Source organism: Anneissia japonica, unplaced genomic scaffold (genome assembly GCF_011630105.1).
Source record: "Anneissia japonica isolate Jap-2015-1 unplaced genomic scaffold, ASM1163010v1 scaffold287738_len211916_cov219, whole genome shotgun sequence".
Lineage (NCBI taxonomy): Eukaryota > Metazoa > Echinodermata > Crinoidea > Comatulida > Comatulidae > Anneissia > Anneissia japonica.
In genome coordinates this window covers 185,844-211,504 of record NW_022718514.1, presented here as the reverse complement: position 1 = coordinate 211,504, position 25,661 = coordinate 185,844, and the positions used below count along the sequence as shown (strand labels likewise).

At 34.8% G+C, this 25,661-nt stretch overlaps 1 protein-coding gene across 2 annotated transcripts in view; it reads right to left on the bottom strand.

The window, feature by feature from the left end:
* Nucleotides 1–1,359: 1,359 nt before the first annotated feature.
* Nucleotides 1,360–25,661, bottom strand: part of LOC117110549 (integrator complex subunit 1-like) — a 41,350-nt gene continuing 17,048 nt past the window's right edge. The window contains exons 19-45 of one of the 2 annotated variants that reach the window (XM_033253301.1): nt 24,692–24,816; nt 23,904–24,033; nt 21,297–21,470; nt 20,778–20,927; nt 20,312–20,482; nt 19,753–19,857; nt 18,138–18,302; nt 17,305–17,416; nt 16,806–16,964; nt 16,290–16,362; nt 15,672–15,850; nt 14,523–14,626; nt 13,943–14,002; nt 12,913–13,077; nt 12,120–12,261; nt 11,217–11,394; nt 9,986–10,240; nt 9,324–9,411; nt 8,079–8,329; nt 7,115–7,369; nt 6,379–6,568; nt 5,464–5,591; nt 4,336–4,592; nt 3,712–3,782; nt 3,281–3,372; nt 2,912–3,021; nt 1,360–2,415 (exon numbers count right to left, since the gene is read on the bottom strand). In XM_033253301.1, the coding sequence (XP_033109192.1) occupies nt 2,297–2,415; nt 2,912–3,021; nt 3,281–3,372; nt 3,712–3,782; nt 4,336–4,592; nt 5,464–5,591; nt 6,379–6,568; nt 7,115–7,369; nt 8,079–8,329; nt 9,324–9,411; nt 9,986–10,240; nt 11,217–11,394; nt 12,120–12,261; nt 12,913–13,077; nt 13,943–14,002; nt 14,523–14,626; nt 15,672–15,850; nt 16,290–16,362; nt 16,806–16,964; nt 17,305–17,416; nt 18,138–18,302; nt 19,753–19,857; nt 20,312–20,482; nt 20,778–20,927; nt 21,297–21,470; nt 23,904–24,033; nt 24,692–24,816 (4,008 nt within the window). In that variant the 3' untranslated portion in view covers nt 1,360–2,296. The remainder of the gene's footprint in view (nt 2,416–2,911; nt 3,022–3,280; nt 3,373–3,711; nt 3,783–4,335; nt 4,593–5,463; nt 5,592–6,378; nt 6,569–7,114; nt 7,370–8,078; nt 8,330–9,323; nt 9,412–9,985; nt 10,241–11,216; nt 11,395–12,119; nt 12,262–12,912; nt 13,078–13,942; nt 14,003–14,522; nt 14,627–15,671; nt 15,851–16,289; nt 16,363–16,805; nt 16,965–17,304; nt 17,417–18,137; nt 18,303–19,752; nt 19,858–20,311; nt 20,483–20,777; nt 20,928–21,296; nt 21,471–23,903; nt 24,034–24,691; nt 24,817–25,661) is intronic. The other variant, XM_033253302.1, reaches the window with a different exon arrangement.

Here is a 25,661-nt window from a genome sequence, read left to right as displayed (position 1 = left end):
AGCTATAGCTCATACTTTTTTTTTACCCCGCCATTTTCCAGTTGTTTCGTATTCCATGACACCTACAGATGACAAGAGTCCTCTGCAGGTTGATAAATGCCAGTTAAAGCCTAGTTTTAAGCTTAAATAACGATGATACTCAACTAGGCCCATGTGGCCGAATCTGGGAAAAACGACCAGGTTAAAAATAGGCCAATTTTGGTAAAAACCGTGAGCTATAATAGCTCATACTTTTTTTTTGGACGATTTTTTTGACCCCGCCATTTTCCAGTTGTTTCGTATTCCATGACACCTACAGATGACAAGAGTCCTCTGCATGGTGATAAATGCCAATTAAAACCTAGTTTTAGGCTCAAGAAAAGATAAATCGGATGATACTCAATTAGGCCCATGTGGCCGTATCTGGAAAAAACGACCAGGTTAAAAATTGGCCAATTTTGGTAAAAACCGTGAGCTATAGCTCATACTTTTTTTGGACGATTTTTTTGACCCCGCCATTTTCCAGTTGTTTCGTATTCCATGACACCTACAGATGACAAGAATCCTCTGCATGGTGATAAATGCCAATTAAAGCCTAGTTTTAGGCTCAAAAAAAGATAAATCGGATGATACTCAATTAGGCCCATGTGGCCGAATCTGGAAAAAACGACCAGGTTAAAAATTGGCCAATTTTGGTGAAAACCATGAGCTATAGCTCATACTTTTTTTTTGGACGATTTTTTTGACCCCACCATTTTCCAGTTGTTTCGTATTCCATGACACCTACAGATGACAAGAGTCCTCTGCAGGTTGATAAATGCCACTTAAAGCCTAGTTTTAAGCTTAAATAACGATGATGATACTCAACTAGGCCCATGTGGCCGAATCTGGGAAAAACGACCAATTGGTCACACTTCCCCTACAGGAGCGTATGTTAGAACGTAGTCGATCTATGCCTTTTTCATTCAACTTGTATAGCATATTGTCAAGAATGTTTGAGGCACGAATGACGATAATGATAATGACGTCAAATCTCTCTAATAGGGAGGTTTTGCAAGCTTGAGAAAACGATAACGAATACGCCAGCGAACGTATAGTCAATACATTCATGAATTAAGTTATGACTTTAGGGTCATCTATGCCTATTACATGACTTAACGATCATATTCAGCTCGTATATGTATTGTTCACAATGTTTTAGGCAGAAATGACAATAATGATGATGACATATTCCTATACGTTATCGTTTTCTCAAGCTTGCGAAAACTCTTTTATTTTGGCTATTGGCAACCCTTGGCACAAATGCCTAATAATAAGTAATAATAATAATAATATTGTATGTCATACTTCGAATAAAACAAGCAAATCATTTGAAACAATCTGTCATTTTTGTGTATACTTTATTCAATAATTTGAATATCTGCATTTTATTTTGTATAATATTAATAAAAAAAAGTGTTCTTTGTCTTAGCAAATGTTTAATGTTTACACTTACCGGTCTGTAGATACATTTTAAATAAAATTTTTACACACTTCACCTTTAAATACTACAACCGATGTATTTAGCAAAGCTCTCAACTAAGGTACTCATTTTTAAGGGGCAACTTTATAAGTTGAATAGCACTAATGAAGTGGGAATATCATTTATTTATTCTTAGCTTTAAAAGCATTATGTATTTAGGCTGAAAGGTAATAGACATGACTAAGTGGTAATTTTGTTATTAGGATTTTCTAAATTAAAAATAGGCTCCTAATAAGAGTGGAAGTATACTGCAGATACTGGATGAAAATTACTGGACAGGGTGCTATCAGCCACTGGTCAACTGTCAAAATGAGGACCAATCACCAACTCCCTGATGACATTAAGGTTGGATAGGAAGTTGGAACGCCAACTTATGATGAACCCTAACACATTCCATTTTACAAAAAAATTCTACTACTGTACCACATCATAGTGTTTATCTCTATTAATAATAATAATAATCAGTATTAACAGAAAAAAACACTGGACAAATCACTTGTTACTTGGTGCCCTTTAGGGCTTATTCCTTGCGGTCATGAAGTGCTAACTAGCCTCCAGTGTAATTAAAATTTCTCTCAAGTACAGCCCACCCCAATCAAAACCAACAAAATTATACTGTTCCATATCAATAGCAACAAGTAAGCATAATTATCCAAAATCTCTACAAATATTATTCAGAATTGCAGTTGATACAATATACAGTATTACTACAGCAATCACATGGCCATGGTGGATGGGCATCACATGACCATGGTTGGTCAGGTGACTCTGTGACGTGTCAACCTGATTGCCATTTTACGATGATAACATCTCCATATTAAGTAGTTGCATGGTGTCGCTTATGATCGCTGTAGCATCAAGCTTCTTCTCAACTCCAACACGAAAAGCTTTCTCAAGAAGAATGCGAGCCGATTCTAAATGAGACAAACACACAATTGTTTGAAAATTGATGTTAATTTAGTTATGTTCTGACATTTGCATTTGAGTTTGTTGACATTTGTAACAAGTTGACACTGAGTTGGATTTCATAAGAGTAGAGCTACGTACATAAGGTAGAAAGAGAAACAAATATTCAATGTACATTGTAATCTAATTAATATTAGGTAAAGTAAAACAAACACAACATGGTTTTATTTTGGTAAAGCAGTGAATTCTACTTCCCTCATTGGATGACTGGGATTAGGGGCGGCACAGGACCCCTCGTTGGGGAATTCCTGGCACCGTCCCTGACTGGGACTACCTCCCTCCACTTTAGAAGGTAGTCCTGATCATCCAACACCTTGGGGAGTGAAACTCAGTACTTCACCTCAAAACATGTATTTGTATACTACACAACAAAACAGCTATTTTGTGCTTGCTTACAGTTTTTACAATACAATATAAACAAATTTAAATTGAATTTATTTTTACCTTGACAGAGTAGACAAAACTCTGGCAAATGTTTAAGCGCTGTCTCGATAACTTCATTGTCTGAGCTGTCTAAACATTGCAAGAATGCTGGCAGAAACTTGATGGATGTGCTACACAAATGAGACAAAATTATGGTTGTAGTGAATGGGTCGATTTACACATAAACATACATCCATAACAAAAAGGTAATTAGCTTTCCCCCACAGGACACCATCTTGTTATTTCCAAGTCAAAGTTTCGGCATTTGAAAATTGACATTGTGATTATAATTGGCTTAAACTGTAACATACAAGTAGTGTTATTATACAAATATTATCCCAGTGAATTTTACCACGATTTAACTATTTGATTATATAATTGATGTCTCACCTTGGATTCTGGCGAAGAAGTTTAATGATGAGAGAAAATGCCATAATTCTACACTCAACAGAAGGAGCACACATTAACCTCATCAGGTCTGCCTGCAAAAATCAAGAAATGTTTAAGAGCAACGGTTATTTTGTGAGATCATAATATGAGGATTGCCATTCCAAAACCAGCATACTGTTGCTAACTGTTAAACTGAAGCATAAGAATGCTCAAACCTTTAACAAACCTGTTTTGGTTTTAGTTCTGGTTTTGGCATGGCTAGCCCCATAATGTTAAAAATAATAAGTGTTGCTGCTTGTAATCAGCACAGGAGCAGGCAACCCCACCAGGTAGCCATTTATATTCCTGGGTGGAGAAAAGCAATGCAAATCTTTATCTGCATTGCAGACAAAATGCTGTTAATTATACTAATTTATTAAGTCTGTACTTACTGCAAAGTTGTCAAGGACCTGTGGGATTCTACTTGACTGCTCATCAAGGTCATGCAAAGCATCTGTGACATCTGAAAACACAAATTCAATACATCGACTTTTATCACATTCACATATAAGTTTTTGGTTGAGATCAGTGGCGGCTGTAGGAAGGAGGGGAGGCTAAGCTCTCTGATAGGGCGAGGGGGCTTTAGGTTGTATGCCGCATACAAGACCTTTTTATTAAACAGGGGCTGCTGGATGGCCAGAAATGGCACTCTCAGACTGTGACAGACATGTGTTGGTTTGGCATAGGCCTTTTTTTTGGGGTCTGACTGCCCAACCGGCAAAACATGTTTTAGAATGTCAACATTTTCGAAATCTGTTTTATTGCATAAACTAAACCTTTATATATCCATATGTTTATATTTGGCCAATTTTTTTATGTTAAACAACAACATACAATGATTTTGCGATGGTCTGAGAAATGGCCGAAAACTTTGAATTTAACTTCTCTTGTTTAACTGCTCCTTTGTAGTCACAAAGAGTGGTGCATAATAAGCTATGAGCTAGCTAGGTTGTAAGTCGCAGCTGGGAAATTGTAGTAAACAACATTCAATTTCACTATGGACAGTTTCAATATACCTTCAAAATCCTGGTGGCTACTTAATCTATCAGTGAATTTGGCTATCAAAGATGGTCCCCAAATCTGGTCCTTACACACAAGCAAAGTGGGAGAGGCCGTGCTGTCTCTGCTAGGTAAGCCAAACACCTCCTCAGCCGTCTCTGCCTTGAAGGTGTTGTCTGTATTATCTGCATGATCCTTGGACGTATGCGTCAGCGTTATGCCAGCCAGTATGCATTTTAATTGGTGTAGGTCAGGTAGCACCAGTGATAATTCACTATTAAAGGTAAAAATGTGATTTTATATACAAAATATATATTACATACTACGTTCATAAATGTCTGTAAATAATAACAGTGCTCAAATAGGAACATGTAATAATCGTATCAAGCATATCTCATCAACAAACATTTGTTTATTTCACTGTTATTATGTATCTGTAAAACACAACTTACTTTAAAATAGTGGCATGAATTATTTCACAGTTATTATTTATTTATAACACAACTAAATAGATCCCTGTCATTTGATTAGTGGATTTTGTATTACATGAAATTGATTATTCATCCCATTTCATTCATCGCTGAAATTTATTTCCATCTCTGCATTTTTTTTATCCAATGCATGGTGTCTGAATTGATTTCAGCCTAATGCAATCTTTTAATAGGTCAAAAAGACGCAGGACTGACTCTTTCCAGAAGTTTAAATCTATGAAAGGACGTCACATCACCAATAACATAACCCTCATTTTCTTCGTTGTGGCTCTTAGTCAGTGGTTGAGGCCTGGGCCTACTTCTCGCTGATTGCCTTAGCAGTGTGAAATATATCAGAGATTTTTTTAGTGTAAAGTAGTTTAGTTGCGTGGATGATACCTCAAAATCTGTGCAGACTTCAGCCCTTAATTTCCGGAATGCACAACAGAATTCTAGATTGGGCCTAGGTTTTGTATGAAGGACATATTTCCCGAGCAGGCGACCAGCCTTACTTCTACAATCTGGGACATTTGCTTGAAAGATGATCAAATGACAAGGAAATTTGTTGAAAGATTGACTGTTCCATTCAATGAGGCAGAGCTCATGAAAATATTCTTCCCATTGCACTCATAAACATTCACTATTTGTATACTATTCGACTGTGGAACAACTTACTTTAGAATAGTGGCATACTTTTCAAGGATGGCTTGTGCAGCAGTGGGGCAGAATGCATTGTACTCATAAAGCAACACTACAAAACGCCGGTACATAACCTCAAATGCCTTCTTATGAACTCCATAACGCTGCAGAAAAAAATATCCCCTTTGAATAAATTATTTAAAAGTGAATAGTCTATAAATACACAAGTACTTTATCTGTGCTGCAGGGCAATGACAATCATGAACAAAATTAAATAATAACATCAGAATCATGTTATCATAAAAATAAAATTAACAAAGAACAATTATCATTCCTGATGATGACATAATTAATGTTGAAATATTGAATCCCAACTCGATGGCGTGCATTTCAATACTTGGAGTATGTATTATACTTTCTTATAAGTACAATTATCAATTTTAAATAAACATTTTAATGTTACAATGGAATTGTTATTTAAATTATTTACTTAAATTATACAACCATAATGTTGGCTTAGTTATTGAAATGTAATGTTTTATAGTATTTTTAAAATTCAACATTTTTAAATTTTTGTAATAACACGATATACTTTTTAATTTCTTAAAATGAAATTTAAGATATCTAAATCGCCACAATAGGTTAGTCACCAGTTTCACTACAACACTGTCAGTACTGTTCCAGTGGGCATGTGCCTCAAATTACTTGATAACTGTGTAATGTCGCTAGTTCATTCTTAATTTGATACTGGTAAATTGTTTCTGATTAATTTTAGGATAGTTCATGGGTTAGTTTTCTTTTTCCTTTTCTTTTTTATATTCTTCAATCCACGATTTTTTAATTGTGTAAGGCACTATACAAGTCACTTACCATTTCCATTTTACATACCAAAATAATTTGGTTTCCTTTGGAAATCTCAAATTGTTGAAGATTTGGAATCTGTTGGCTTACCTTAATCACCCCAAAGTAGGCATCAAGGATTGAGTGAAATGCATTGACATCTTGCTTAAACAGCTGAGGCTCTAGCAGTTCCATCAAACCCAAGATATTCATGAAAAATACGGTGAGACCTCGGTTCCTGAACTCATGGAAGCTGACGTTGGTGCGACCCTGACACAGCACGGATATCATTCCAAGTTGTCTAAAATCCAGGGATTGAAATTGAAAGGAATAGAATGTGGATTTTATACCTGCCTTATTCTCCATAGCCTCGTCACTAACCTTGCCAACACTCTACACTCAATTCCCCAATACACACACAACATACCAGAAATCTACTTTGGAATGTATAATATCATACATGCCCAGAAAATTTATAAGGTCAGGAATGTAATTTTATGCACCTGTTTGCATCAGAACCGAGTTGTGGTTCCAGAAACTTGCTGACAGGGGGCCGAACCAACGGGCTGACTAGAGCCTTGGCCAGGGTCCCGGCTTTTACATTTGAATTGTATATTTTCTAACCTTTTTTATTGCAATGTATAAACAAAGATTTTCTAGTGTTTTTTAATTTTTTTAATATATTGGACCAATAAAGAAAGCTGAAGTTTCTGAGCTGAAAGTCAAATTTATATTATTGAAGTTCAAATATATAATTGAAGTCTAATTATTTTGCTGGTTTAGACACTGAAGGTGTACCTAATAGTTTTGACAGTAGGTAGTTTGTATTAAGGCACCATTTACCTACCTTAGCATGAGGATTGGGTGAACAGAGGCTAGCTTTCTACATGCTGAGTTTGCTTTGGATACCTTTGTTTTCCACTTGTCCTGGTTGTGTACATCCACCAATGACAGCAGCAGTCTGTGTGTTAATGCGTCCACCTTTGCATGGTTGTTACTCATGAGCACATCACCTAGGTTCACCATGGCAACCAAATCACTCTCCACAGGTGTTTGGATGTAGAGCTCTAGAAGCAAGGTTTGGTAAAGACTGGACTGGCTACTAACAACAAACCAAATCATAAGATTTCATATAAGAATTCTACTAAATAAAAATAAAACCAACAGATACACTGATTATGTTTAAATAACATAGAATGAATGTTACTCTGAATAAAGTGAGGGAGGCCATTATTCAACGTTTCGACTATTATTGAGTCACTTTCAGGAAGAAGACTTTATTCTTTATTTTTTGACTGTTAGTAAGTCATCTTCCTGAAGATGACTCAATAAAAGTTGAAACGTTGAATCACGTTCATTCTATGTTAAATAAAACTAAAGATAAAAATATAAAAAAACAATAATAAAGTTTATAATATTCTTTTACACAGAAAGGTTTAAAAATTTGTAAAAATAGTACCTCTTTTTGTTCTGGGTAAATCACACAATCATGAAGTTTTAATTTGAGGCTTGTTTCAAAACGTTTGCATTATTATATGCCTGGGTTGGACGATTCCACAATACCAGGTCCATTGCAGTTCCAAGATGTGTATAAGAGACAGGTTTCTGATTAATTTTAGGATAGTTCATGGGTTAGTTTTCTTTTTCCTTTTCTTTTTTATATTCTTCAATCCACGATTTTTTAATTGTGTAAGGCACTATACAAGTCACTTTCCATTTCCATTTTACATATCTAGATGTGTATAAGAGACAGTCCCAACAGTGGTCTTTAATTGGAGGGAGACCTTCATTAACACAACCACTGTACTCACTTGCTGAGCATCATCTTGCTTGATAAGTGAGCGACAAGTTCATCCATGGCTCTGCCATTATCTTGGCAGCAGTTAAGCAGCAATGGCAGTCTTGCTTGTATAATGTCTGACGAATGTCCATTTTTGTGTCTGTTTTCCTCCGAGTTGGCATCATGAACCATCGACAGGGCCTCAGCTTCTGTGATTATGTAGCGCGCAAGGGTACAGACCTGCCGTGCAGACAGACACAATACATTCTCCCCTGACAGGCTCTAAAACAAATTTTGACATTTTAAAATTCAAGCATTTAAATTTCTTTATCACATTTGAGTATATCACATACAGTAGTAGTAGTAGAATTTCATCTAGTCTTCAGTTGAATTGAAATAATGTAAATTAGGTTCTTAAATATATAAACTAAAGGTGTCCCTGTTTACATCAGATCAGGCGTGTTTTGTCAACACAGTACCGTTAGTCAACAATCTGGAGATGCAGCATAATCTGTACATTCCAGTATTTTATAGCAAATAAGTAAATTAAAAAATAAATACTGTCAACATTAGAGTCAGCCTACTGCACTTGAGTAGTCTGTACAGCATTAGAATGCAATATTACTTATATTGCATAAAGTGTATTGCATACTAGCAAACAGTAAGTATCCTATATCATGGGCTTATGTAACGCACAGTCAAAAAGTCAACTAAGAAATTGGAATGCTTTTTCAAAATTATGCTTCATATTTTTGTTGAATTTTAGCTTGTAACTGTTTAATGAATTGTTTTCATTTCATTTCATTTATTTGTCTCAAACAATTAAAATGTACATAAACAGGAACGGCACAGAACAATCACAAAAGCAGAAAAAAAAAACAAGAGACTGGACACTCCAAAAGTAAAATCAATCACTGTCGAGTGGAGGCCCTTCAATCACTGTCGAGTGGAAACCCTTTACTGATATTATTTACTTTCATTAAGTATATGGTAATTGGTGCGGATGTAGAATTTGGCAGTAGAGGGGTGGATGAGAGTACACACCACCTCAGCCCCAGGATGGTTAGGGCCAAGAACATTTTGAGAATGTGGACCTTGAGGTGCCCAGAAATTGCACTCTCATACCCTAAAAATTTTACCAGTAATTAATATCAACAGAACAAATAAACAATTATTTTTCTTAATACAATTTAGGAGTAGTGGGTGCGATCGCATCGTCTACAACCCCTGCATCCGCGTAAGGGTAACAAAAAAAAAATTTGAAGTATTGGTTTACCTCTTGCGCCTTGAATGTCCTGCCCTGCCAAATCTTTGGAATGTGAAGACAAGCCCAAATAAAGTCAAGGGCAGCTGATGCCTGTATCCTTTAAGAAAAAGAAAGAAGCATAAGTAGCAAGAAAATTAAAGGAAGGAAAAGAAAAGAAAGAAAAGTAAAAGAAAGAAAAGTAAAAACGAAAGGAAAAATATGAGAAAAGCAAATAAAAACAAAAGAAGCATAAGTAGCAAGAAAATTAAAGGAAGGAAAAGAAAAGAAAGAAAAGTAAAAGCAATAAAAGAAAAAGCGAAAGGAAAAATATGAGAAAAGCAAATAAAAACAAAAGAAAAATCAAGAAGTAATTTAAAGATATGGACATAAACAAATATTTATGGGAAACAGAAGATTGGTAATCAAACAACGGGGATGGAAAGGAAAAATACGTATATAAATGTTTTTGAAAGCGCAGAGGGCCAGTAATAGATGCAAATAAAATTTTTAAGCAGGGTATAGTTTTTTTACCATATACAACTTATGTAAACAAAAAGTAAATATTACAATTTGGTAAAATATCATTTTTCAAAATGATGGTAATAATGAAGATAATTAAGAAAAAAGATCACTATGTCAGCTAAAGGAAATAGTAGTGTATAAATACCAAATACAAAATAACAAATAAATACTTGTTCAGTTGTTGGTCATCCAATGTCAGAAGCCATGAGATACAGTGGTTTAAATGTTCCCAGTTCGCTTGATGAGTGAGTACAGCTAGTAGATATGCACTCCCTGAATACTGCTTTTTCCCACTACTATCACTTTTTATCTTTCTTGAAAAGAGTAGCCATTGCTGGAATTCTGAAGCAGCATCTACGATTTCTGGCTGTAATAGCTCAAACCAATCAACCAGTAACCCTGCCGTAGACTCCAGTAGTTCTCCACTGTAACATAAACAATGAATTATTTAATCTAAATTGAAAAAAACAGCATTTAAGTAGATTCCAAGTGAATAGAAAATGTGAGAGATTTTGTGTTCCTCGGCCATACTGTAATTAACAGAGCTGATTGTCGTTTCAGTGAGTTACATGTTTCATCAACTGAAGAATGTGTAAAAGCAAGGTTGTTGTATGGAATGCAGACATGGTACCCATTGGAGAAAGAGTTAAAAAAACTGGAATCATGTAGGTACTCAATGTTGAGAAAAATTGTTAGAGGAGGTTTTAAAAGGAAGAAAGATATCATTGAGCAACGAGAAAGCATTACACAAGATTACAATCTCATCTATCGCAATACTGACATTGAAACGATTATATGTTCAGTTTCACTCTTGCTGTTAATGTACCATTTGAAAGACTAATGAAAAGTCTCACTGTTCGTGGTTTACATGTTTCAAACCATATATGTAGTGTTCTTATACTAACAATTTGTGGTTAGCTTTAAATGCTTGAAATCGGTTAATAACAATTCAATGCATGCTATTCACTTTTAAAGTGTATTGGTTTAATTATGTTTAATATATTTTTTGTAAATGTATATTTGAGGTTTGCCATACCAAAACCAACATACTGTCACTAAATGTTAAACTGAGTAATAAGTATAACAATGTTCCAGTATTGTATACTTTAGTACAGAGAACCGTAATACTTTGGCAATAATAAGTCAATTCCAGTAAATGATCATTTTAAAGTGAATATGAATATATTAAAAAGTCAATTTGCTTGTTTTTGTCACTGATGCTGGTTTTGGGATGGCAAGCCCTATCTGGTTAGGGGCAGTTCTATCTGGTTAAAGGCAGTTTCAACAATTAGCCACTGGCTTTGCTAATTTCCTCTGTCAACAATGTTTTGGTGGCTGAATATTGAATTGAAAAAATAACAAAACTGGGAAACGAATATTGAAAGAAATCAATAACATTACTCTGTGGATAGTTCATCTTTGGATTGCTGAATTGCAGTCTTCAATCTTGCATCCTCAGACAAAACATCAACGATCTGTTTAGATCTGACTTTGATTGATGTGGACTGAGCCGCCTGGCCAAAGCAGTCTTGCAGTATTTCATCCAACTGCAACTTGCTAAAGCTAACATTTTCAATAGCTGCAATAAATTGAGTATTTTAACAATATGTAAGTTCCAATTCTGCTGTGCCAAATGTTAGGGGGAGAGCACCCTTGCAGAATGTCTTGTTTCTACATCAAACTCACCCATGAGTAAGTTGATCACTTTTTTTTTTGTATTGTTTTGTTTTTGTTTTTTTTTTAGTTATAAACATAATATTTGATTCTCAGAAGCAAGGGGGAGGGGATTTATATATGAGCAACAATACAAAAACAAAACAAAAACAGTAAAAATAAACATATTTGGTATTAAAAAAAAAACAAGTAAAAATATTTTATATTATATATAACAATGAATGGAAGCCCTCTAGATTTCAGGGGATACTTCCACAACTTGTGGTAGACTTGGGATTTTTCCTTGTTTGTGGAAATGCAGGAGGCCATCTAGATTTCTGGGGATACTTCCTGTTGTAGACTTGGAATTTTTCCTTGTTTGTGGAAATGCAGGAGGTCGTCTAGATTCCAGGAGACTCCCTAGACTCATGGTAGACTTGGGAATTTTTCCTTTCTTGATTTTTTAGAAGACTCCACGACTTCTGGCAGACTCCCACAAAATGAAAAGGCAGTTTCACCAAATGCATAATACCCTGTCTAAATTATCAGATTTTATTTGACAAAAAACATGTGATATGCTTTAATATGGTCATGACGACATCACATCATGACCATATATAGGCACAACATGACTATATATGGTTTGCTTACTGAAGGCAGTTGATCTTGCCAGTTTGGCTTTAGCGTGTTTGATGACGTTTGAGAGTGGAGTTGTTTGGCTGGAGGAAAGCCTTTGTCCGAGTCTCTCAAGCAGTTCATTGAGTAACTGATTGCTACCTGTTTTACATGAATTCTGAAAAATAAAAAAATTGGTCGTTAAATGCATACTGTACATAGAGAGTAGGAGAATGTGGCACAGCATGCAAGGTGTTGGACTTCTGATCATGAGATCAGAAGTTTGAGACCGACGCTTGTCGCATTGCTTGTATTTGCCTCTCTCCACCCAGGAGTATAAATGAGTACCTGGTAGGATGGTATGCCATTGAATGTTTGGGTTGTGCATGTAAAGCAGCATGACTAGGGATAATCCCCAGGGAGCAGAGAAAGTTGCACTAAATGTGCCGGTCTGCCAACTCAATATCCAGTCACCAGAGAAATAATGATGCCAGCACCTTGTATATTCTTCAGATTGTGAAAGGCACTATATTAATACAGATTATGAAAAAAGGGAAAAAATAATTTTGTCTTATATTTTACAATTGTGGTTAAAGCCTGACACACACTAGCCGCGGTTTCATTGATTACGTAATGCGATGAGGAGTGCACAACGGATCATTTTTAATGACAATTCGATTAGTCTACCATCGACAATCAGGACTCAAAGAAGGCAGAGATGGAATTGTCGGGGAACGGTTGTACGACCATACTATTACAGTAAGTACCCAGCCTATAGTGTGAAACACGCTAAAGGCCACATTGTAGAATAAATGAAAAACAATCTTACCTGATAAGTTATAAGAAGATTAAGGAAACATGATGAGATACTGTGACGGTTAATGAAGTTGTTTAAGAATTCTTGGTCTTCTGTTACCAGTTGGTGAACAGCTTGCAGTAGACTTGCCATACACTTGCGTCCTGCTTCAGCCTGTGTGCCGCTGTTGTAGGATATCTGACAACACAAATATTAGATATTACATACTGTATGCCCAGCTCTGGCACAACCTAGTAAAAATTCAAATTGATTTTTTGGTGTTTGTAGATGCTCTGGTAGGCATCTTGTACAGGGACATGTTCCCTTTTTTGCCTACTAGACTCATTACGTTTTGAGTGAAATAAAATTATGAATTATGAATTATTTGATGGAAATTGGTTATTTGAGTATTGGCAAGGTTATGAATATTCAATTAATTGGATTATCAGCCATGTAGGTTTTGAGAAAACAGCTTCCAAATCAATATTTTATTAATAAGATTTGTATTTTTAAAATAATTTTGAAATACTTATAATTTAGATTTATTGACAAATATTATGCGGAAATGTTCTTTAATATATCTTCTTTTATAAATTTCAAAAACCTGTAAATGTTAAAAATTCTGATTCTCGAATGTTTTGGGTGTTTGTAGGAAATCATAAATTGCGACAAACAGTGGATATTGCCTGAGCTGGTTACATATTTGCACCATAGTCTCTCCTTCAAACACAAGGACACAAACATTGGCAATGAAGGGTTTCCATAGTTAGGTATATACAGAGATCAGTTACACTTGGATATACAAATAAATCAACAGCATATGTAACAAAGGCAACTACATTAATAAAACCATGACCCAATATACATTCTGCATAAACCAACACAAACATGACATTAGGAAAATAACTGATTTGTAAATTTGAAAAAATGTTTCGATAAAACTGGTATGATATTTGGCTTTTTTGGCTTTCTATGAGATATGTAAAAACTACTTGAAAACTATGTTCTTGATCAGATTTAATATATTTGCCAAATAAAGTTTAGATAAACAGAAGACACTTACTCGCTGAATGTCTCTTAATAATTTCAATGCTGTTCTATTTTTGTCATCTGCTTTAAAAACCTGCAACAAAACAAGTACTTCATGCTATAACTAAATTGTTTTGAGTTATTTCAAGTTATATTAAAAATTACACAAATGATGTTGGAATGAGGACGACGTTTGGGCATGGGCGCAGCCACGTACAGGGACAATCGGTCGGTTCTATTTTTGTTGTAAGAATGTTTCCTTAAAAGAACAATGGAAATTTGTTGGTTTATTCATATTTTAGTTTGAATACTTACCAGGATAAACCAACTAATTACCATTGTTCCCGAAACAGAACACCCCTTTCAAAATTGTTCGTTTAATAGTATGACAAGACATAAAAAAATCAAAGCGTGCTAAGTATGTATTGAGTATGTGTTATCTACTGCAGTGCCTATTCGAGGGCAACTTAGCGATAAAAAAAATAAACATATTCTCAACACATTAGTTCCTTTCAGAATTATTCACGTGGTTTACTGCAAATTTATATCGAGATTTGTAGCAATACTACACAGTGTACCGAAAACCTATAATTATTTATTAACATTATTATTACCTGTGTTAGGACAAGTTTCCACTCACTGGTGTCTCTATGCTGCACTTGCTTCAACCTCACCTTCTGCACAATCACTTCTGGTTCTACCGACTCCATCACAACATCTTCAAATACAAGAAAAAATATACCCCATAATTGCAGCACTTTGGTACAAGTTGCTTATAGTTAGTTATCAACAGTTAACATAGTGAAAACATGTATTAACATGTGCTAACATAACAGCATGTATACAAATATTAAATATTAACAATAATAAATAATCCACACCCCATCCATTGTGCAATATTCTTCAAATTTTCTATATAATTTGATAAAATGTTTGTATGAAATTTTGATTTTAACTTCCTTGTTTATCTCAATTTTATTGATTTTTGTAATCAACTATTATAAATTTAAAGTTTGCCTGTTACTGTTCAGTTTTAAGCTCTATTTCACAGTTGGACTTTGTATGTATTTGCTCTTTTAATATGTATGTGTTGCTATTCTTTATAATATTTTATTGTCAATATTGTGTCAATTCAGTGATTGAACATCAAAAACGGTATGAATAATATGAATTATAACAAGTTAACATGTGTTAACATGTTAACTATTAACATGTTAACAAAAATTAAAGCATAATATGATAGAGCACATTACATAATACAGAACATTAAAACAATGGAATATGAGACAATATTTTAAGAGATCTCAACAGATTTAATAATAAAAAGCTATTGTTAAAATAATATTTTTTTATTATACTAGATATTTTGTTGGGTAGATATCTTCCACAAGGTCAAGATATGCTTTAAACGTCTGTTAATGGACTTAAGCTGGGCACTTATGCCGCTAACAGCTATCGGCCGACACGATTCTATGTAGAACGCAACAATATGACATGCGCCACTGACAATCAGCAGACGGTGTCGCATCGTCTAGGGGTCACAGGAAGCGGAGTTGGGATCATACGACGCAATGAGGGCCTGGCTTAAGGGCGTGTTTAGGTGCGAGAACAAATCCTGCTGTCAAAGGAATTGAACCCAGGACCCTGGAATTGAAAGGCAAGCATTTTATCCAAATAGCTATTCAAATAAAGTCTTTGTTGCCTGATTACACAACTTTATCACAAAAGTCAAATGATGTTCCAATGTCAATTTAAATACTCACCATCTTTAGCGGGCTCTTGTTGACCGCATCCTAGCAGCCTAAGGAAATCATGGCCTCCACTAGCCCCTCTCATGTGCTGTACTTCCACTAACTGTGCCATGTACGACTTGTCCACAACCGCTTGTTCCATTGATGCAAAGTCATTGTGGACAGCGTTATCCAGATGACTCATCAGTTTCCTATCAAGGTCAAAGTTCAAAACCTATTCAATTTAGGTACACAAACACACACACCAGACGGAAGAAGTAGCAAGGATGTGAAATCCCACTTGGGAAGTGTATTCTGTAAGCACAAACATTATCGACAGGAAAAATTCTAAAATGCTTGATATGGTGCAGAGTACTTTATGCATCATAGACTGGACTTTAAGGGCAGAAGAGAAAAATCAATGGAATAATTTATAGCTCAGTTTGCTTTTAGGTAGTAAAAGTGTAGTTTAACAGCTCAGGAGTGGAGTTGAATAGCTCAGTGGTAAAGATGTCTGCTTTCTAATCCCTAAACCTCATAAACATACTTAGTTTTTTAAAGCATCATTCTCATCCTGTAAGTGGCAAGTGTACTTGCTGTTGGATGTGAAGGAAATATTTTGAGACAAGAACCATAAACATAAGTACATACCCCATACTAGCAACTGGTATCCCAAAAGACTGGATAAATAATATTAACTGGGCTGGCTCTAAATCATGCAGAGCTAGAAAAAATAAAAACAATGTTTGATGTCAGAATGTCTTGGAAAGAGGGGTCAAAAGTTTCATTGCAGGTTAATTGCTTTGAAGACATGGGTAGAGTATCTTGTTGCCAGACACGTTCAAATAGACATTGGTATGTTATCTTGTTTATATTTCTATTTTATACTATATATTAATATATATTCAAATTATGTTACCTTAGGTTCTTTTTACTACTTGCATCGTAAATTGTTATATAATAGTTAATGTGTATAATTATATATTTTTTATTTACTTTTATTTATTTATTTTTCATGTTCTGGTGGGTGAACTAGTATAGGTGAACAACTGATTTCCTCCAAGTGTATATTTTATGTTGTGACCTAAATTTGAATAAAATAAATTAATTTGGAAGCTTAAAATGTTTAAAAGAAAAAAGTCATTAATTATCATTCTCACAATATACCTGCGTCAACAAGTCTTGGTACAGTGGAGCGTATCATCCTGAGCTTCAACCAATCAGGTAAAAGAAGCGCTTCTTCTGATGTGTCAACAAGAAACGCAGATGGAGGGGCACTGTCTTCGGGAAACCAAGCATCGAGCAAAAACAAAAACTCACTCTTACCTATAAACAAAATTATATAAACTTTTTCACAATTACAAATAATTTAGATTTGAAATGTAAGATACTGTATGCCTACTAGCAGTTCACAAAAGAGAAAAAAAAATACAAAAACATGAAATAATTAATTGTTAATAATAGTTAAATTAATATAATTTCTAACCTGATAGCTGATGTAACACAACATAGTATTTTGTTCTTACAAACAGACCAAGTGCGAGGAGTGTTTCAAACCAGCATTGATGTAATGGTTGTTGATAATTTTAACACCCCTGTCTTAATCACTTGGCCACTCAAATTGATGGAGAAGAAGAATAATTTTATGCAATGTTATATAACTTACATTTTGGCTGGCCGTATGTTAAAAGGATGACCATAGCATGTACTACCAGGATGTTGACAGTGGCCGCTTGACCGCCAGGCCATCGAACAAACACTTGGTCTTGTGTATCAGACTAACAAAATTAATTAAAATCAATTACTGTATTCTCAAGAGCATATTATAATTTATAGTTAAATCATGTTTGTTATTCTATTTGAATGTTATGAAATTCTTTGAAGCCTGTTTTCTTGGCAAATTTATTCGCGCGAATTGAAAGCGTCGGTTCGCTTCCCACGCTCTGATTGGTTGCACATTTTTTCACTTTGAAAAAAATAGAAAAAACTATGTGCCTGCGCATGAGTCAACGCTTTTGTTTCGTGTGAATGAAATCGCCTGGAGGAAAACAGGCTTTAAACTTCAAGTTCTTCAAATGTAATTGCATTAAATCAATGCTTTAATCTATATTAAATTTTATTCCTATATTATTTCTTCTGCTGCTAGCAACTGTACCCTAAGTAATTTTTGACTTTTTAAGAGATTTTCATCTGACTAGCTCTATTTAAGTGTCTTGCTTTTTGCTGATGAGGATATGTGGATTCTTAGCATTTATTGTTACTTTATGCCTGCCTTACACTATCAGTGATGTTTGCAGTGTGTATAATAATAACAATAATAATAATAATAATAATAATAATAATAATAATAATAATAATAATAAAAATAATAATAATATTATTATTTAATAACAACAATAACATAATATTATTATTATTATCATTTAATAATAATATTATTATAATTTAATAATAATAATAATAATCTTTTAGGTTATGATATGGAAATTGAGTACAAACCCATGAGTATGCTTCTTCCTTTTGTAGTGTTGCTTTCCTTAAATATCTACTGAATATTGCGATCATGGCCGCCAATGATTGGTCGGCAACTTCGTTGGTCTCTTTGTCTCGGCATAAAACGCAATGCATTATGGTTGGCCTTTCAACAATCAACTGAGCCAAGTCCTGTGAAAGCAAAAGCCATAAGTAACATGAGAATCATTTACAAAATCAAATAAAATAAAATATCTCAATGAATATGTATTTATAATTACATTTTCAGAAAAAAACATTAAACATAAACAAGTATATTGTTTATAGTCTTTATGCTACAACAGCTGTTTATTTTTTTTTTTGCTAAGTCGCTCTAGAAAAAGTGCTGCGGCAGATAACACATGTTCAGTACGTACTTAGCACGCTATGAATCTCTTTTGATACTATTAAACAACCAATTTATCATGGATTAAATAAGACACTGCAACAAGTCAGACAAATCAGGGAGGCTTTTGTACAATAACTACTTTTCTCCAATCAGATTAAATCTTCCAAGTACAGCATTTCCCAAAACCAACTTCCAAAACATTGTTAGTATTCTAATTACTTAAATAAAATCAATATTTATTCCTCCTGTATCTGAGATTTAATTAAACTAAAATTTCCCATAACTTTACATTAAAAGTGTTGTTTACAAAATTGTTATCCTTTCAAACTTTGTTGCATTTTTATGTTTAGCCAATTTTGTTAAAAGGGTGAAACACACAACAACATATTTAGATATATATTTATTACAAAAATTTGACGCAAAAAAAATTCATATTGACTCCCAGCATGACTAAAGGTAACATATCAAGTGGTCATCTGTAAACCTCTGGCCAATAACAAATACAAAAAATAAATTATAATACATGCTATTTCTATCTCCCAATGACAAGTGGCATACAGTTGGGATCATCGCAGTGAATTAAAACCTACTAAAAATCCTAGAGCACAAACAAGTCTCTTCATGGCCAGTAAATAACTATCACGTAGTGACCATTGGAAAGTCTTGGAAAATTTTTTTTACAGTACATGAAAACGCTTTTACACACGGTTTGTTACAAGACTTAACATTAATGAAATGTTTTACAAGTGAACTGGGAGTGTTATTATTGGTTACACATTGTTTACTTGCCAAGCCTAGACTTTCACACACAGCTTGTTACAGGAAATTACATTTACAAAATGTTCTAATGTGAACTGAGTGTTATTAGTACAGCATGAGGCAAAAGTTCACATTAGCAGAAATGGTCCATAGTGAGCTGTCTGATGGCTGAGAGTGAGCTGTCAATGGTCCAGAGGGAGTTGTCAGCAGCTCCATAAACTTAACTTTAATTGGTTTTAAGAATGTCCATTGAGAGCTAACAAGAGAGTCCTGGCCAGCAACATATAGCCATTGGAATGTAAAGAAGCAACCCATTACAATCACTCACTTCATCCCATGGGCTTCACTAGCAATAAATAATTTAAGAACCCATCGCTATTCAACAAACCAGCAGGATTTATAACCTGGGTTTTTTCCAAAAGTTGGGTGCCATGGACCATTTCTGTAAATGGCCAAAAATGTAGTTTACCTGGGTGTTTTAGTTTGTTTACTCACCAGGGCTAGACTTGCCATATTATGCAGCTGGTGTATTGGAGCTTGACTTGAAAGAAACACTAAGTATGCCGCGATGGCTTGTGGATCCGTTTCTACTTGGCATGCCTATAAAAAAATAATGCCAAATGTGATTATAAAGTCTCTAGCTGTGTTCCTTCTACTCAAGTTTGTTCATCAATTGCTATTTTTTTGTTTATAAAATATTAGAATTTATTAAAATAAAGGGTTTAAGATAGGCACAGGAGGGAAATACCTTGTTTTGATATGTTGTACAACTGATATTTTTGAGACAAAAAAAAGGACATTTGATGAAAAACATGGTAACGGTTAATGAGGTACAGATATTTGATTATTTTAAAACTGGAGGGAAAAGGGGCGTAACTCTTTTTTCCACCTTTTTCCTTAGTTTTTAAATATCCAAAAATCTGTATCACTAACTTGTGTAAGGGTGTGGCAAGCCTGTTCTTGGACAGAATCAAAGTGTAATAAGGAGGGCATAGCTTGCAGTAGCCAGGCATGTGTCTCTATCAATGCAATCAAATAAAGGGTTTAGACTAACTTGTGTAAGGGCGTGGCAAGCCTGTTCTTGGACAGAATCAAAATGTAATAAGGAGGGCATAGCTTGTAGTAGCCAGGCGTGTGTCTCTATCAATTTACTGCAGTATGTGTCCGCTTCATCAGAGACAGTTGCCGAATATTGGTCTTCATTTGACAGTACATCAGAGAGTGCCTGCAGAATATAAATTCAATATAAGTTTTGAAAAAAAAACCTGTTGAATGCCCATATATAGTCATGATGTGCCTATATTTGGTCATGATGTGATGACATCATGAACATACAATATATAGGCATGTCACATGTTTTTGTCAAATAAAATTTGATGATCTGGCCAAGGCTTAAGCATAAATGAATGTGTTTTGAACGTTTTGTCCCATAAACACATGCGTTTAAGTACATTTACGCTATTTTTCATGTGAGATCTTTATAATAGCCAAGGGGTGAGGGGCACAGAAAGATCAATTACCTTGGAAGCTTGAATTCTGGCTGAGCGATGCTGGGAGCTGAGTCTGCGGAGGAAGTAGTCAAGGACCTCGCAAGTGGCTTGTGCTTCACTTTGAGTTCCGCTGATAAGGAACTGTAAACGCCGTAACAACTGCTCATGCTTGTTGATTTTCTAAAGTGAACACAGCATGAAATTATCAATAACAACAAAAATATTTTTAAATTCTCGTATCATCTAATGCAGATTTTCAATGGAAGTTACGGAATCAGAATTTTTATTACTATCTTTTTAATAAGCCTTTAAAATAGCTTGATAAATTTATGTTCAAAATAGTAATACTGTATGTCCATAAAATATACATTTCCAATGAGAATATATGGTACGCAACACATTCGAGCAACATAAAAAGCTTGAAAGTATAATAAAATGATATCACGCACAACAACAACTGTCTGACCGCTGCACCAATATCATTCACACAAAATGAATAAATTTATTTAGGGTTTAGAATAAATAATGGGTTTTCATGCCAAACCTTACCTGTCTTTTTTGATTCTGCTCTTCTTCGGTTTCAACCTCAAATTGCCTGTCTTCACTTGCGTTGACTGAATCGTGTAACAGGAATTCACAAAGACACTGGACAGGCAACACGTCTAGAGAGCTTTCTGATGAATTAACAAGGTCAGCCAACCACGGCATGGATTGTGATGTTCCCTGTTTTAAAAACATATTAACACAATTTGATCATTTCAATCACCAACAGACTCAGGAAATGATGACCTTATTTTCTCATGTAGATAAATAAAGGTAGTAAGAGACTACCCTAGTACCAACATTATTTGGTCATTACTCTTTATAGTAAATAGTAAGCAATTAGTAGAGCTCCGCATAGTACACTATAGGACAATTATTATACGAAGGTTAGATTTAATGCTTGAAAAAATTTCCTGAGGGCCTGCAAGGCCCGAAGGAAATTTGTTAATGCATTAAATCTAACCTAAGTATAATAATTTTCCATTTAGTGTACAATGCATGCTCCACTAATTGCTTTATAAGTCAATCGCCGTGTTTTAATTTTAGTTTTTTATGACCAACTGCTATAGTGATATGATCAGTATACGTTGTGCGTATTTACATTTAGCTGTGCGTATGCTGATTTTTGCTCCTGCAGTACGCGTTTAATTAACAACACATCAGCAGTACAGAATGGATACGATGAATAACTATTGTGTTAAAAAGAACTTGTTTGTAATGTTATTTTAATAGACTTTACTCAAAGAAATCAACATTTCAGCATTCGAGAGAGAATACAGTCACTTTTTGGTCGGTGCATGCAGACAGGTAAAATCATGCGATGACTTCATAACTAGGCTAGGTTACAGCCTAGTAGTAGTAGGAGTAGCGGGCTGTTTTACACCAGCAGGGGGATCCTGGACACCTACAGTACCGTAAAAAAATGTACTGCAGCATCCTTACCCATTGATTTTGCCGGTCAATGCTCTACCTTATTCAAAATCAAACCGATTTCTATGAATTAAATATTTTATTAATAATAATAATGTTAGATTTATATGACACAAAATTGTGGAGCTTCGATGTGCCTAATACAAAATGTTAATGCACCACAGGCTTCTTCAATGTATTCCAGAGCCTCATAAATATTTCTTACTATATTATGTGTGTGTCTTTTAAAAAATATATATTTGAGTATTTAGAGATGTATTTAAAAACATCAGCTCAAAAACAGTTTTTGTTTCCATATTTGCACTCTGAATATGTGTATAACGAAGACTATTGTAGCCATACCATACTTACAATCTGTTCAAATTAACTTGTGGATTAAATACTGTACTGTAATATTAAATTCTTTTGCAGCCTCTGTTGACTCATTCCTTTGGCCATGAAATACATAAAAGATAAGAACTTCGTAAAGGGTATCTACAACCGAGCACGGCGCACACTTCCACATGGGTTGACGATAGAGCCAGCAGAGACACATGCCACACGAACAGGGGTGTGGGCCCAGACAAACTTTGCAAAAGACATCATCTTCGGTCCTTATCAAGGCCCAGGGGAAAACTCTGCTGAGGAGTGGAAGGTAAGGATCGATGATAATGAATATAAATTTCATTCCTGTTGTAACAAATTCAAAATCTGTTACACTAATTACAGTAAGTTCTCTTTATAGTAAATAGTAAGCAATTAGTAGAGCTCCACATAGTACACTATAGGAAAATTATTATACGAAGGTTAGATTTAATGCTTGAAAAAAATTCCTGAGGGCCTGCATCTATATTAGTATATGTATTTACATTTAAATAGAAAAATTAGTGGACGCTGGAGAATAGGCAAATAACATTCAGAGTTACAGTGATAACATCACGATTGACTTATAATACCAATTAGCACCCTGGTTCTCAACCCTCAGACAATGGTTCAAAAACTTTTTCAAAATTTTGACTGCAATATAAGCAGATATAAAAAAATAAATAAAATAAGAAACACTCCTTTGCATTCAATATAAATGGAATTCACAAAGACAATGGACAGGCAACACGTCGAGAGAGCTTTCTGATGAATTAACAAGGTCAGCCTATGTATAAGGTCAGCAAATGTATAAATATTTTTTTAAAGTTAAATAACTTAACATTTTGATCACCATCGGTCCCCAACCATCACAATTACCATTACTCCTATAGGTCATATGGGGTCAATTGACTCATAGGTAGGTGTTACGGTTAACTAGTAGATGTCAAATAGGCTGTGAAGTAGGTAGGTAGGCATTATATTTAGTTGAGTGGTCGAGCAGTAAGGCATGGGGTGCTGCTAACTACAGACTTGCCATCTGCGCTGGTTGGAGGTCTCGTGTACACATCTGGCTCATTTGTACGTTAAAGAACCCATTGCAACTTTCGGAAGTGTAGGGATTACCCCGATGATATGGTTCATTTCAGCCCCTCTCGTTGTTAATTGATTTGAACATGTAGCTAATATAAGCGCCTCTTTATTGCAGCTAGGTAGTCACAGACCACGCCCATATTCAATTCAGCATAACGACCGATACAATAGTAAACAGGTGCAATTTGTACCATAGAAAGTGTGTCAAGTCATTCTACATTATTTTAATAATTTAATCAAAATTGTTACCTGTCTTTGAATGATTTCCAACAGGAAGTCTGGGTTTCTACTTCTACACAAACGAATTCCTAACTGCACACGATGATTTAACTTACGGAGTTCTTCAAGAACACTTGCTGGTGGCTTTCTTGCAGCACCACTATAAGAGAGTTCAATATTATGCAGATAATGAACGTTTATGAGTGCAATGAAAAGAATATTTTCATGAGTTGAAAGATTGTATGTTCCATTCAAAAAGGCGGAGAGGCGGAACCAAGTGGAATGGAACAGTCAATCTTTCAATAAATGAAAATATTCTTTCCATTGCGCAAATAAAAACATTGTTTTATGAAAAAATGTTTTATAAAAAAATCCACCCTTTTTCTAAATAAAACAGTCCAGCGTCTTTTTTGCTAATCAAAAGATTGTATTAGGTTAATTGCCATATCGTATCCTAGGCACCGTGCACAAGCCGTGGAAAGAAAATGTACGGATGGAAATAAAAATGCACAGTGGAACTAAATTTACATGATAGGTGATGAAATAGGGTAAACAACCAATGTCACATGATACAAATTCACCAATTAAATGACAGGGATCTATATAGGTATGTTATAACACTATTTAATAACCTTCTAAAGGGAATTCAGTTTAGAATGACAGGCTCTAATTTACAGAATGCAAAGGTCGTGGCTTCTTATTCTTAACATTCTCTAGATTCAACTAAATCTGGAGGTAGTGTAATTTTTTATTATGACTGATTTTTACATAGGTTCATCAAACTCCCCAGTGGTAAAGGTTGTTTGGAAGCTCATTACTGTTTGTCCATGGACATCAAGAGGGGCAGGAAAAGACTGGTCGCCTCGGTAATCTGGGTCTTAGTTGAAGCTGCTGCAAGGTGAGTCTCAAACTCCAAGATATCGTGCTTCTCCATATTACACATCTGAAATGATACAAAAAATCACGATATAAGATACAATTAAGTACCAGTACTGTAGCTAAGAAATTATAATCTGAGTAGATATTGCTTCATATGTGGTATGCAGAATTCAGCCTTAGAATTTAAATGCTCTTTCCCGGGATTCATGGTTATTTTTATGTTGTTTGTATGGAAATTTATTCTGAAATAAATTACTGAATGAATGAATGAATGAATGAATATAAACCATAAATACAAGGATGTAACTTAAAATGAGAGATTAAATTGGTTTTCCATGAATTAATGGTTTTTATTGTGCATATTCAACTTCTATAAGTATTGGTTCTGCTTCAGCTAACTCCTGTTGTATATTGGTGCTACTTTAGTTAACTCTTGGTGTATGTTGGTGCTGCTTTTAATAGTTAACTCTTGGTGTATATTGCCGATAGTGTATAGTAGTACTGCTTTAGCTAACTCTTCGTGTATATTGGTGCTGCTTTAGCTAATTCTTGGTGTATATTAGTGCTGCTTCAGTTAACTCATGGTGTATATTGGTGCTGCTTTAGCTAACTCTTGGTGTATATTAGTGCTGCTTCATTAACTCCTGGTGTATTAGTGGTGCTGCTTTAGTTAACGCTTGGTGTATATTGGTGCTGCTTCATTAATTCCCGGTATAATAGTGGTGCTACTTTTGCTAACTCTTGGTGTATATTGGTGCTGCTTCATTAATTCCCGGTATATTAGTGGTGCTACTTTTGCTAACTCTTGGTGTATATTGGTGCTGCTTCATTAACTCCTGGTATATTAGTGGTCCTGCTTTAGTTAACGCTTGGTGTATATTGGTGCTGCTTCATTAATTCCCGGTATAT